The sequence below is a fragment of the Meles meles genome, chromosome 21 (genome assembly GCF_922984935.1).
Source record: "Meles meles chromosome 21, mMelMel3.1 paternal haplotype, whole genome shotgun sequence".
Lineage (NCBI taxonomy): Eukaryota > Metazoa > Chordata > Mammalia > Carnivora > Mustelidae > Meles > Meles meles.
Genome location: NC_060086.1, coordinates 13568863 through 13581660, shown reverse-complemented (window position 1 = coordinate 13581660; position 12798 = coordinate 13568863). Strand labels below are relative to the sequence as shown.

The 12798-nt window shown below is 51.4% G+C and overlaps 1 protein-coding gene across 2 annotated transcripts in view; it reads left to right on the top strand.

Moving 5' to 3' along the window:
• Positions 1–12554, top strand: part of SDK1 (sidekick cell adhesion molecule 1) — a 919871-nt gene extending 907317 nt beyond the window's left edge. For both annotated transcript variants that reach the window (XM_045993982.1, XM_045993985.1), the window contains one exon: positions 8932–12554. In XM_045993982.1, coding sequence (XP_045849938.1) covers positions 8932–9183 — 252 coding nt within the window. In that variant the 3' untranslated portion in view covers positions 9184–12554. The remainder of the gene's footprint in view (positions 1–8931) is intronic.
• Positions 12555–12798: the final 244 nt, after the last annotated feature.

Below are 12798 nucleotides of genomic sequence, written 5' to 3'. Positions count from 1 at the left end.
CTTTATTGCGTCTTGTTTTATGGTCTGTGCTGGAAGAATGTTCCATATGCACTTGAAAAGAGCATGTTTTTCTATGAACGTGCGGAGTGCATAGTGCTCCTTCTGTGTCTGTGGGGTCTGACTGATTCACAGTATTATGGAAGCCACCTAGGTTTTTGATCTTCTGCCATCTGCTAATGTATTGAAGTCTCCAACTGTTATTGTTGAATTATCTATTTCTTCCTCCAGTTCAGTCCGTTTAATTTTGGTGCTCTGTCTTTGGGTGGATATATGTTTATGATAGCTATATCTCCTAGACGGATTGAGCCTTTCATTAATATTAGTGTGTTCCTCTTTTTCTCTGGTAACAATTTTGTCTTCAAGATTATTTTGTCTGATACTACTCAACCACTAGGGTTTTCTTTTGATTACTGTTGACATGGTGTATCATTTCTATTCTTTTACTTTCAACATGTTTGTATCTTTGAATCTAAAAACTTATCTCTTACAGACAGCATGTAGCTGGGTGCCTATCAGTTTTGTTCTGCTGATCTCTGCCTTTTGAATGGATTGTTTAATCCATTTACATTTAATATAATTACAGCAAAGGTAGAATTTACGTCTGTCCTTTGGATGTTTGTCTTTTATAGGTCTCATATCTTTAGTCCTCTTTTTCCCCCCACTTTCTTCTTTTTTAAGTGAAAAATTTCTAGTGTACCATTTTAATTTGCTTGTTTTTGCTTCTACTGTATTTTTTTCAGTTACTTTTGTTAGTGGTTGCTCTAGTACCAACATTTACTTAAGATTTATACTGGGGTGACTGGGTGGCTCAGTTGGTTTAGCCTCCGACTCTTGATTTCAGCTTATGTCATGATCTCAGGTCCTGGGATTGAGCCCCACATCAGGCTCTGTGCTCAACAGGGAGTCTGCTTGAGATTCTTTCCTCTACCCAACCCCAGCTCATGCACATATACTCCATCTCTCTCTCTCTCTCTCTCTCTCTCACACACACACACACACACAGACACATAACTAAATCAATCTTTAAAGAAAAGGCTTATACTAAACCTCACTGACATATAGAAACTTTATTCCCATACAGCTCTATGGCCTCTGTCCCATTCTGTGCTATTATTATACATGCTATGTCTGTATATCTGTACTTTTACAAACTCAAGAATACATTTTTTATAGTTACTACTTTATAGAACTATATGTCTTTTAAAGAAGTTGAAAGATGAAGGGAGAGCAAGTGTATTTCTGGAGTTTACTGTGTTTCCTTCTTATGTACTTTTTCTGGTCCTCTTCATTTCTTTTTGTGGGTCCAAGTCACCACTGGGTGCCATTACTTCACCTTCTCCTTTGTGCTGTTGTTGTTAAATATGTTACATTTCTATACATTATAGGCCCAATAATACAATCATATACATACTGTTTTATGTCATCGCTTTTTAACTCAGGCAAGAGAAGAAAGGAGAAGACATGTGCAATCATACTATCTTTCATAATTACCCATGTGTGATCAGCTTTGTTGGTACTTTCTCTCTTTTTGTGTGAATTTGAATTTCAGTCTGTATCACTGGTTTTCAGCCTGACAGTCTTCCTTCCGTATCTCCTGCAAGGCAGATTGGCTAGCAATGAATTTTCATGTTTCTGTTTATCTCAGAATGTCTTTATTTCACCTTCATTTTTGAAAGTAGTTCTGCTGAACAGAAGATTCTTGGTTGGCAGTTTTTATTCAACACTTTGACTATGTTGCCCCATTGCCTTCTGTCCCCAGCTTTTTTCTGATTAGAAGCCAACTCTTAACATTACATGAGTTCCCTTGCCCATGATTTCAAGAGTTTATGTCTTTGTGTTTTTGACTCTGAGGTGGGTGGATGTGGACTTGGTTCCATTTATCTTACTGGGTGTTTATGGAACTTTCTGGGTGTGTGGATTAATGCTTTTGATTAAATCTGGAAAGCTTTAAGTCATTTCTTCCCCTGTTTTTTCTGCCTCTTTCTTTCTCCTCTCATCCTGGTGCTGCCGTGACCATCTCGCATACCGGTGCTCTTTACACTTATCAGATTCTCTCTTCTTTTGTCATCATTCTTTCTTGTACACACGTACATTCTTTCTTCTCTGTGTTTCAGATTGCATAACCTCTGTCGATATCTCCATGTGCCCTGAGTCTTTCCTCGGCCAGACCTAACGTATCGTGGGGCCCCTCTGATGAATTGTTCAATTTGGCTATTGTATTTTTCAATGCCAAAACTTCTCATTTGGCTCTTTTTAAATAATTTCTATCCCTATTGATATTCTCTGCTTGGTGCAATAGTGTCATCTTACTTTCATTCTTTAAAATAGCTTCCTTTGGTTCTGTGCATATATCATAATAGTTGCTTTTAGAGTCTTATGTCTGCCAACATGTGGGCCTCCTTGGAGGCTGCCTGCTTTTTGTCCCATGTATGGCACACTCTATTCTGTTTTTTTTTTTTTAATTAGTCATTTTAGCTAATATGTTGTGCCAGCTCCAAATACTGATATCCTCCACCCCAAGGACTGTTCTTGTTGTTTGCTTATTGTTTGTTTCTTATTTAGTGACTGGGCTGTACTAGTTCTTTGGAAATCTGGTTCCTCCCCAGTGTGGACTCTGATGCCACTCGTGAGAAGGAACAGCCTTAGGGATGCATTCAGGCCCCTGAATACCAGGGATGACGATGGTCCCAGCCAGGCTTTCTCTGTCTCTTTTTCTCATTCCCATTAAGATTCCGAATGGTCTGTCCCTGTTGGTATCACACCCAGCTCTTAACCTCCGCCACTGGCTGGCTGTATTACTTTTCACAATCCCCCCAGGCTCTCTGTTACTCCATAGCTTGCACCAGTTAAAATACAGCCCTTTTGTAGGGTCAAGATGTTGTCAATCTGAATTTTGCTCTGATCCCAAGAGGGCTCTCCTGAACTGTCTCTCTTTCCCTTGCCCTCTCTGTTAAACTTCTAGCTGGTTGATAGCCTCACTTGTTACAATCATGGAACCACCAGCTTCCTCTTAATTTCTCATCCCAAAGGACCCCGCTGTTTTTAGCCATGCCCTTAGGTATGCTCTGTTCCAAACAAAGCCTTTCCCCTAAGGAGAGCTCCAGAGCTCTCAGTTCTAATGGACTGTCTCTCTCCCCTGCGTCCTCTTCCATATCACAGCACCAAAGCTGGGGATGGGGACGGTGGCCCTCCTCTCCCATAGTGACCTACCCACTGTGCAAACAGTGCACTGGGTGGACTCGGTAGTCTCTGAGCTTCTGAGCTCACCCCTCTCAGTGTCCATCATCTTCCCTACAAGCTAGCCGAGGTAGGGGCATCCGGGGGTCAGTATTCCCAGCCCACCACAAGCAATGTAGGGCATCCAGCCTACGGGTCAAGACAGGGTGAGCAAGGGAACCCAGTTCTCTCAGCCATACCTGCCTGGAATAGAGCTTCCATCACACTGAGCTGGGGTTCACAGGTGGGGCGTTGATGCAGGTCACCGTTCAGTGCCTCTGACTCTTGCTGTTCTTAGAGAAATTTAGATTTTTCAGGAATAAAGCTCTCTCTCCATTTGCTATATGTCCTTGCCACTATTTCCAGAGACTTTAAATGCCTGCTTATAAAATAGCTTTGCTCAGTTAAATCATTCTCCCACCAGGAAGAGAATCTGCTAGCTCCTCTCCAGCCATTCTGGAAACACCTTTTCCATTCATAACTAATGGTCCTGATATTCAGAGGGGAGAAGCACAATCTTCCTAAATCTGGCAATGATGACTTCCGGCCTGGCCCCTTAACCCCAAATTCACAGAAAAAGAGTCAAAGTATGGAACTGTAGAAAGAGCCCTCAGAGAGATCAGCAACGGTCCCAGAGAGAATGACCCAGGAGTGGGCACCTGTCTCAACTAGGACTCGGTTTAGATTTCAGATGGTAATCCTCTCAACCGGAGGCAGCTTCTAGGTTTAAACCAACTGCACGCTGAGATGTCAGGCATGAAGAGTAAGGCACATTCTGGGCCCTGGGCTTCGTCAAGGGTTTAATGCCCTCCCCACCCTCCTCTGCAGAGCCCCAGGAAGGAAGGAGGCAGAAACCCCGTGAGGTCCTGGCTGGAAGTTCTCTTCTGTGAAGCTAGTCTTTCACTAAGAAGCTAGTGATGCTGTCCCTTTCTCCACAGGGTATCTTTTGACCCATTTTCAGGATTATTGCTTAAAGGGGACATTCTGCAAATGGGCTCTCAGGAGCTTCAGGACCTGCCTGATCCCTGATCGGAGCGGCTCTGAGTCAGGCACTCAGTGTCTCAGGACACCTGCTGTGGTTGCTTATCTTTCTCCCTGCTGGGAATAAGAGAGTCTGTCGCCAGGTTCTCACACAACTGCATAGCAGGACTACTCTTCAAATCGCATGAGAAAGGCTGTTTTCAAAATCCAAACAAACAGTTTTCAAAACCTCTCCTGCTCCAACCAACTTAGACCAACCCCCTCATACCTAATTAATTCCCTAATAATATTTGACTCTTTCATCTTGCATATATAATGCCGAAAGTGTCGCGCTTATCTGTGTTAGCCGTTTGCCAGGCATCTGTGCACCTTTAGAAACTGCCACCGCATCCAATCACCTGCTGTCCTTCTCTGGTTTCCTGGGAAACCAACACACGTCACTACTTCATATCACCCAGGAAACTTAAAAAAAAAAAAAGGATCCTGCAGCATTGCCTTTTTGTCGATAATTCTAACTCACTAAAATACATCCCCATTAAAAAATAATAATGTCACATAAACAATAAACAGAGCAGACAGAGGAGGGAGGGTGGCATTTGGATTCGGGGCTCTCTCATGGAGGTGATGCTGAGGGCTGAGCAGGAGCCTGGAGACTGGACTTAACGTGTCGTGACCCTCTACTCTTAGGCTCCTGTCTCTCCTGTCTTTCTGCAGGATGGTCTTCTCTCACAGGGGCTCTTGGCCGGGTCTCTGGGCCTGCCCACTCAGGGCGCACAGCCAGCGCCCAGCTTTGCCACATAAAAAACTCTGCCCTTCCCCATGCTGTGCAGAGTCCCAGGGAGGATTCTGATGGGCTCTGCTTAAATCGCATGCATGCCCATGAGCCGATCATTGTTTAACGAGGGGCAGGCCATTCAGCCCGTGGACAAGGACAGGCAGAGAAGGATCACTTTCTGAAGTTCATTTGGGAAGGTCAAAGCCCAGACACACACACACACTGGGACATCACTGTGAGCCAGACAACCACGGACTGTCTCCTGCTGGGGCCTCCTCTCAGCACCGGCATCTGTCACAGACCTCTCTCCATTCTGTAGGACTTTGAGGTCTGTGCTTGAGAAAACATATAATGATAAAGCTTCTGAGTCTTCTCTGGTGAGACTGTATAGTTCATCACATCAACAGGCATGTGGGGGGTGGGACACATCCCGCATCCGGGCTGGACATGCCCGTGGAAAGGCTGCCTCCTGCAAGGACGTGGGAGTCCCTTCTAGATCTGCTGCCTCCTGGCGACTGCGAGCCGGGCTTCTCCATGACCCAATAGCAGCAAGAGGAGTGGGCAGGGGTCCCGAGACAGGGGAGAAGCAAGTGTTGGACAGGGCCGCAGCGGACTCCTCCGTGGGGCCATTTCCTCCAATCAGAGACCTGATTGGAGCTGTCCTGGAAGGTGTCCAGCGTGTTTCGAAAGAGGCTTTGTTTCTGCCACCTTCAGCTGTGATACCAGCGCTGGGTCTGGCCTGGCTCCGTCCCCGGTCGGTATGACCTGGAGAAGGTCACATGCTTGTGTGGGTCTCAGTCCTTTCAGACACAAAGCGAGGAGATTGAATCCAGCTGCTCCTTCTCACATTCTTGCTCCTGCGTATCCTTCGTGGTTGGGATGGATGGTGCGTGGGGCAGCCTCCGAGCACTGGAGGGTACAGTGCAAAGAGGGAGAAAATCTTCAAGCTTATGTTAGGTCTTCAGCTAACCATGACTCCTGACCCCAGTTTGTGGGACCTGCGGTCCACATCCTGAGTGTTCTGGGCCTTTCTCAAGAGGGGGCTGCCCCTGACGCATCTCCACGTGAGCTCTTGGCTCCTGAACTTGCAAAACTTACAGCCAAGACGGGTGAAGAAGGGACAAACCCAGCTCGGGGGCCGATAACGTAGCTGCCACCTGGTCCTTCAGGTGGCCTTTGTCCTTGTTCCTGTCCATTTCGATGTACACAGAGCTTGGCCTCAAAGCCCCACAAGGCCTCTGGAAAACAGAGGAAGAACAAACTTTAGCTGCTGGAATTACAGGTGTCGCATCTCTTACATCCAACTCCTGAGGCCAGATCCACTGAAGAACTCCGTGTTCTTCAGGTGTGGGAATGCATGAGACATTAGGTCACGGCCCGGCCCCAGCAGGATCGGGCAGCATTACTGATCAAACGCATTAGCATTCCTGCAGCAAAACCAAACACTGTTCACACTACACATTTTCACATCTGTTCAGCTCGGGGTTAGCTGCCAAACTAGCCCCACACAGGTCAGGCTTGGGGTGAGTTACAAAAACCAGCCTTTGGTTTGCAGAGCACGGTGGGTCTGGGACTGACAGGCAGGGGGTTGTGACACGAAGGAGAGGCTGGAGCGAACGGCCAGTTCCTGGCGGCTCCCACCCAGCCTGGGACACCAGCAGCATGACTGCTCTCTGAGCTTCTCTCTTCATCCCTAAAATAGAAATTAAAATCCCCAGCTCACGGCCACTGTGCAGTGTCAGAGACTGGACGGGGGTGACACTCGGTATGCACCGCGGCTGCTAAAACGCAGCTCGTCCAGGCTCTGTTCCACCATCACTGTCCGCTGGTGGCGGATCTGGGGGCCGTCCGTGTCCTGGGATGTGTCGGGGAGCCCTTCCTCACACCTGCGTTTACGCGAGCTCTGACTCAGGGAGAAGCAGAGGGACCACAGACGCACTCTGACTGGGTCGAAACATAAACAGTTTACGTTTCATGTCCTGAGGAGTCCCAGCTCTGTGACTTACTGTTACTTTCCTGTAAACGTTCCAGTGAGAGCCAGACTTTCAGTCTGTGTCTGGAAAATCCCAGGAGGCTCCAGCTCCCCCTGATGTCCAAAGGGACGTCTGCCCACTTTAACCGGCTCACAGGACACAGCCCCGGCTCCTTGGGTGGAGAACAGCATTAGTCCCTGGGTTGAGCTTCCTGCATGTGGGTGATACGGGTCATGTCCTCCCCATCAGATGGGGGAGAGTGGCTCAGGGCACCAAGGGACCCTCTCTGGCTTTCATGAGTCTCTATACAGACAACATGTAGAATGGAGGCCAGCAGTCAGCTCTCTCCCTCTTCCCTGCCCTCACTCCAGCCTGGCCACCAATCAGAATCCTCCCAGAGCTTCTAAGAAATGCACATTCCAGGACCCTGCCCTCTCTATCAAGACAGCAGGAACCACACCCAGTAATCTTTGCTCTCCAAAACTTCCCTGGTGATTCTGAGACAGGCTTGAGGGCCTCCTGACACCCTCTGCGGAGAGGGGAAAGGTCAGAGCTCAGGCGCTGGAGCCCAGGGAGGAGGCATGCCAGGTGTCAGGGACAGAGCCCTGCCAGGGCATCTTGGAATGTGAGAGGCTTTATCCAGCCACCTGCTCCTGTTCCCTCACCTTGAACTTGAAAGCCTGGACAGGCACATGTTTCTGGACCCATTTTTGGCATATCTGAGGTGTCCGCGGCCTCTGCTCCATCCTAAGTGGGGCAGAGAGGAACCCCCTGTGTTTTCAGGGTATGGGGCATGACAGAGAGCCTGGCCAGACTGTGGGCTGCACCCCGGCAGGCAGCAGGGCTCCCCGGGGTTCAGGAAGCCCCAGGGCCACAGAGCACCTCTGGGGCAGGGAAAGGGGGGGCTTCCACTGTCTTGGGAAAACGGCCTCCATCCACTGTCCCAGCTGGCATTACTTCTAGTGATTTAAAATCAACCCCCAGAAACCATGAGTTAGAGTTTCGCTTCAGGTATAGAGACGTAGAGACGATGTGGACTAATTGTTCTGCATGGAAACTTTGGGTTTATTCTATAAAAAGAAAGGAAGTGAAACCCTCGCAGACTGGCCTTCCCAGGGAGGACTCTTCTGTACCACTGGTGAGGGCTCAGGTCTCTCTGGGGCCTGGGGAGGCAGGGGCTGGATGTGTCCTTGAGAGCTCATGGCCCGCTAGTAGGGCCTCGTTCCTTAGCAGCCTTCCCCCAGAGGTCTTCACGGAGGTGACAGCACGTGGAATTTGTGTCCCATGGAAGATACCCCTTGCTTCTCCCCTGGTGTGCTCAGGGTGGGCTCCCTGTGCTCTGGGCCAGCCTACACTGGAAGCTTGGGCAAGCTGAGGACCCTAGGCCTTTCCGACTCCCCCCACCACGCAGGGCTTCTGCCCTGTGAGGGCACAGAGCACCCCCTGGAGGCTATGTTGGCCGGTCCTGGGACAGACGAGCAATGTAGACCCCTCCTGGGACAGGCTCAGATACACAGCGGGTCAGGAGCAGCTGGGACAGCACATGGTCCCTGTGTGAACACAGGGGAGAGGCTGAGCTCAGCAGTGGGTGGGGCGAGGGCTGTCAGCCTGGGGAGGTACGGGTGCTCCTAATGTGCAGGGTAGGGGTTGGGGGAGGAAGGGGCAGAGGGTGGGAACTGACACAAACCTTTCCACTTTGGGTTGCTAGTCCTGGTCCTGCCTCCTGGCCACTCCCTGCTTCCAGCTCAGCCCTGCTGCTTGTGGCCACTCCCCCCCAGGACTCCCCTCCCACTGTGGCCACCGTCCCTCCATGGCCGTGCCCCCCTGCTCCATCATGGCCGCCCTTCCCTATTGCCGTCCTCCCCCTCCCTCCAGGCCACCCCATCCCCTCCCGCATACTCGCCCCCCACTCCCTACCCCCCCCACCCCGCCCCGTGGCTGTCCTTCCTCTCCCATGCGCCTGCTCACAGCTCATTGTCCCCCCAGGGCACTGACTCCGAGTCCGAGGACGCACCCCCCCAGCACTCCTTCGTCAACCACTACATGAGTGACCCCACCTACTACAACTCATGGAAGCGGCGGGCCCCGGGCGGCCGTGCCCCACACAGGTACGAGGCCGTGGCGGGCAGCGAGGCGGGGCCGCACCTGCACACAGTGGTCACCACGCAGAGTGCCGTGTTTGCGCCCACGGGCCCTGGCGCCCGGACTCCACTCACCGGCTTCTCTTCCTTCGTGTGACCGCCCCAGCAGGGCCTCGGCGGACCTCCCAGCCCCCTTTTGTTAAGACAATCAACTCCAATAACTGAGCTCAAGATTTTGTTTAAAGAGAATTCTGATAAGTGATGATTTTACCTACTTGTGGACACTAGATTTCAATTAGGAAGGTTTTTTTAACGGCTTTTTGTAACATCGCTGCAGGAAGCGGGTTTCTTTGTTTTCTTTTCTTTTTACGAGAAGGTGTATTTCAGTGGTGCAATGGCGGGAAGGCCTCAGACCCCCCAGTCCCCCAGCCCTGGGTTTCTCGATCCCGATGCCTGACTAGGGAGGCTGGCGGGGGAGGAAGAGCGGGGATCCAGGGAGCTCTCCGCCCGCATCCAGGGCGCTCCTTCCTCTTCTCTACCTCCTGTGCCTCCGGAGAACCAGTCGCACGCCAGGGTCCCCATCGGTGACACAGACCAGCTGGGCTCTCGCCGCCTCCTGGGGCTGCAGAGTGAAGTCTGCCCTGGGCTGGGCCCTTTCCCACCTGACAGCATCCACCTCTGAAATATTCTCCCTCCGCAGTTTCTAGACAAGGAATCAGCATCCAGGTTCCTGGCAAGGGGGCAAGAGATCACGAGGTGGGGTCCTCAGACCCGACGATGACTCGGTTGGTCTCACCCTGTGTCACTGCAGTGGTGAAACACCGGGGCTTTTTCTTCCTTTCTCTCCTTAAACCCAATGGTGCAGAGCAGGAAACCACCCCCGGGGCCGGAAGCCGCCATGCTGGCCCTCACTTAGCGAGCTAGCTCCTTCCCGAGAACACAGCACACGGCCAACCCCGCTAACCCAGAGAGAACCAGACGGCGCTTGCAGAATTGCTTGTTGTGTAAGACGTGTGCATTGTTAACCAGAGTATTTTTTAAATCTTTTTATCTTTTTTTAAAATATGTCACATGAAATGAATGAGTCTCTGCTGTCTCCAGGTGCCTTTTTATTAATTGTTTAGCTTTGTACATGAGAAAGACGACAAGCGTCAGTGTCTCCAAATAAAGCAAAACAGCTCTGAGCAAACGAGGCCCCAGCTTGCCTCCTCCTCGCCAGGCCTCCTGCGCAGGTGGGCGCCGGCCTGCCTCCGAGCACTGCCCCCGGGTCTGCTTGCTCCGCCCACTGCACACTGCCTTGACCACCAGAGCTGCTGCTGTCCCCGCCCCCGACCCCAGCCCAGCTTCTAGCCTTAACGGGTTTTCTGGAAACGTTTTATTTCTTTCCCCCTTTGCTATTGTTTTGTTTTCATTTTTTAGCTACATGAAAATAGCATAAACTATGTTGAGAAATCGAGAGTCCAAACTGTAGTTGCGGCCCAGCCGTCACATTATTCTTGCAAGAGGGGTCTAATGTGGCCGACCCTCCAGGCCAGAGCCTAGGTCCAGGTGTACGCTGCGAGCCGCTAATGCCAGCCCGAGTGTGCCCAGAGCTTGGGGACGGCCCGGTGTCTCCACCTCACCAGAAGGACTGTGGCCATGACACGGTCCAGCCATTCTGTTGACACCCCCGGGGCCCAGGGGAGCGAGGCAGGTGCCATTCTCCCAGGTGACCTGTGGTGCCCTGAGGGTGGGGGAGCCCATCTCCGGGCCACATGGAGAGATCATGGTGCCTTCTCCACTGTCTTCCTTCTACACCTCCATGGCAGCCTCTGCTTTCAGAGAGACTGCCTGTGGCCCCAGGAGACCGAGGAGAGTTTTGTGTTGGGTGAAAAGCCCCTTTTCAGTTTTTCCGAAAACTAGAGGGTATGCAAAGGTTCCTTTCTCTCTCTCTCTCAGTCCCCTCCTTTTCCTTCCCTCCCTTGCTGCCTTCGTTTTCTGAGTGGAGGCAGAAATATTCTAAACCAAAAATCCTAGACGCTCTGCCCAAAGCCACTTGTGTGTGAGAATCACCCACCGCAGTTCACTGGACAGGACGTCCCTCGGGTCTGGAGCCTCCGCTCCTTCCTCTCCGTGCCTCCACCACCGGGAAAAGGGGCAGGAAACCTCGAGGCTGCACGCGGAACTTCTTGGAAGAACTCAGACAAACCCTGCCTTCCGTGCACTTTGCTCTCTAAGCCATATGGACTTTGCTTTAAATAATGGGGGAAAGTGTTAGGACGTGTTGGAATGAGGACGATTTGGTTTGAGTTGTGATCTTTGCTTTGAGGGTTTCTGCTGCGACATGACACTTTTTTTGAGGTTCCTTCTCTTCCCTGAGCTTTCTCTACCTTCCCCGAACTTGCTTTTTGTGGAACTGAGGCGGCGCAGGTTGCGGATGGACTGTCAGCATCCACCCTCCAGCCGAGCCCTTGGGAGAGGCTGCACCGGGGGAAGGGAGGTTTCCAGTCCGGTCTTGGCCTCCCCCAGCAGTGCGCGCCTGGACCAGCGTCACTTCCCGGCCTCTGATCTTTACGGAGGAAAAACAAAATATCTCACACGAACAAGCAACATTTCTTTAACCAAGACAAGAGGGAAAGTCTGCCGCTGGCCTTCCTCCTTAGTGACGTCATCCAGTTGCTCTCGGGCCAGCAGTAGCTGAGTCCCGCCCATGCACGCCCTCGGGTGGGTCCCTGGAGACTGCTCCGACAGGTGAGCAAGAATGAACCCGCTAAGCGGCCAGGAGGGGCCGGGCTCTGTGTTGGAGCCGCAGGGCTGGGCACACACGGGGCTGCCCCTCTCTGCTGGGCACCAGCTTTCCCAGACAGGTGAGGGGCGGGGCAGCTGCAGGCAGTCCCCGCACCTAGCCAGCGTGAACCACATCAGCATGGCCTCACCCACCTCCTCCTGGATAAACCGGCCCACACCGATCCCCTCCTCCCCCAGCCTTCCCCTCCACTGCTCTCACTGTCATACTTTTAAGAAGTACCCGATAAAATGTCGTAGCAGAGGACGGTATGGCCTAGGGCAACGTGGGGACCCATGCCCCCACGAGCGTGGGACAAGGCCACACCGCCAGGAGGAAGGGTCGTGCGTGCGCTCTGTTGTACTTGATGACGACTGGACTGAAGCATGGTGTTTGCGTAATGGATCGTAGCATGGTTTCTAGTTTTCACGAATTCTTGGCACACAGTGTAGTTATTCTCCCAATGAGCAATCCATCCGCGTATCCCAAGCTGGCTGTCCTTAACGCAGCATCCCTGTAGCATGAGTAGGGTCGGGAAGGCAGAAACACTGCAGCCATCCGTGAACTGAGATAGTCCGCGGAGGCACCCCTCATCACCACCCCAACGTCGCTTTCTGGGTTATCCAGAGCTTAGGTCACTCCTGGAGTTTTCCCGACAACGTTTTCTGGAATTGTGCAGAAAACCAGATCTCATTTTAAAAAAAAGAAAGAAAAGAAAAAAGAAAAAAAAACTTGTAGGAAGACAGAGAGGTGCTATGGGTACGATTTTTAATAAAAACACCATTTTGTTCCTTATTCGCTTGTGGTTTTCTTCAAGAATCGATGAAATGACTCATGAATTCTAGGGCTGTAAAGATGAACCCCACTGCGGGCCTGAAACACACGCACAGCCATCCCAGCCCCCACTTCTAGTGAGACGCAGGTACGCACAGACAGCAGGGCTGAGGTCAGAGGGATTTAGGCTCTCCCAGAGAGACGCATGTGGGGTCAGGGTGAAGGGGCACCTGG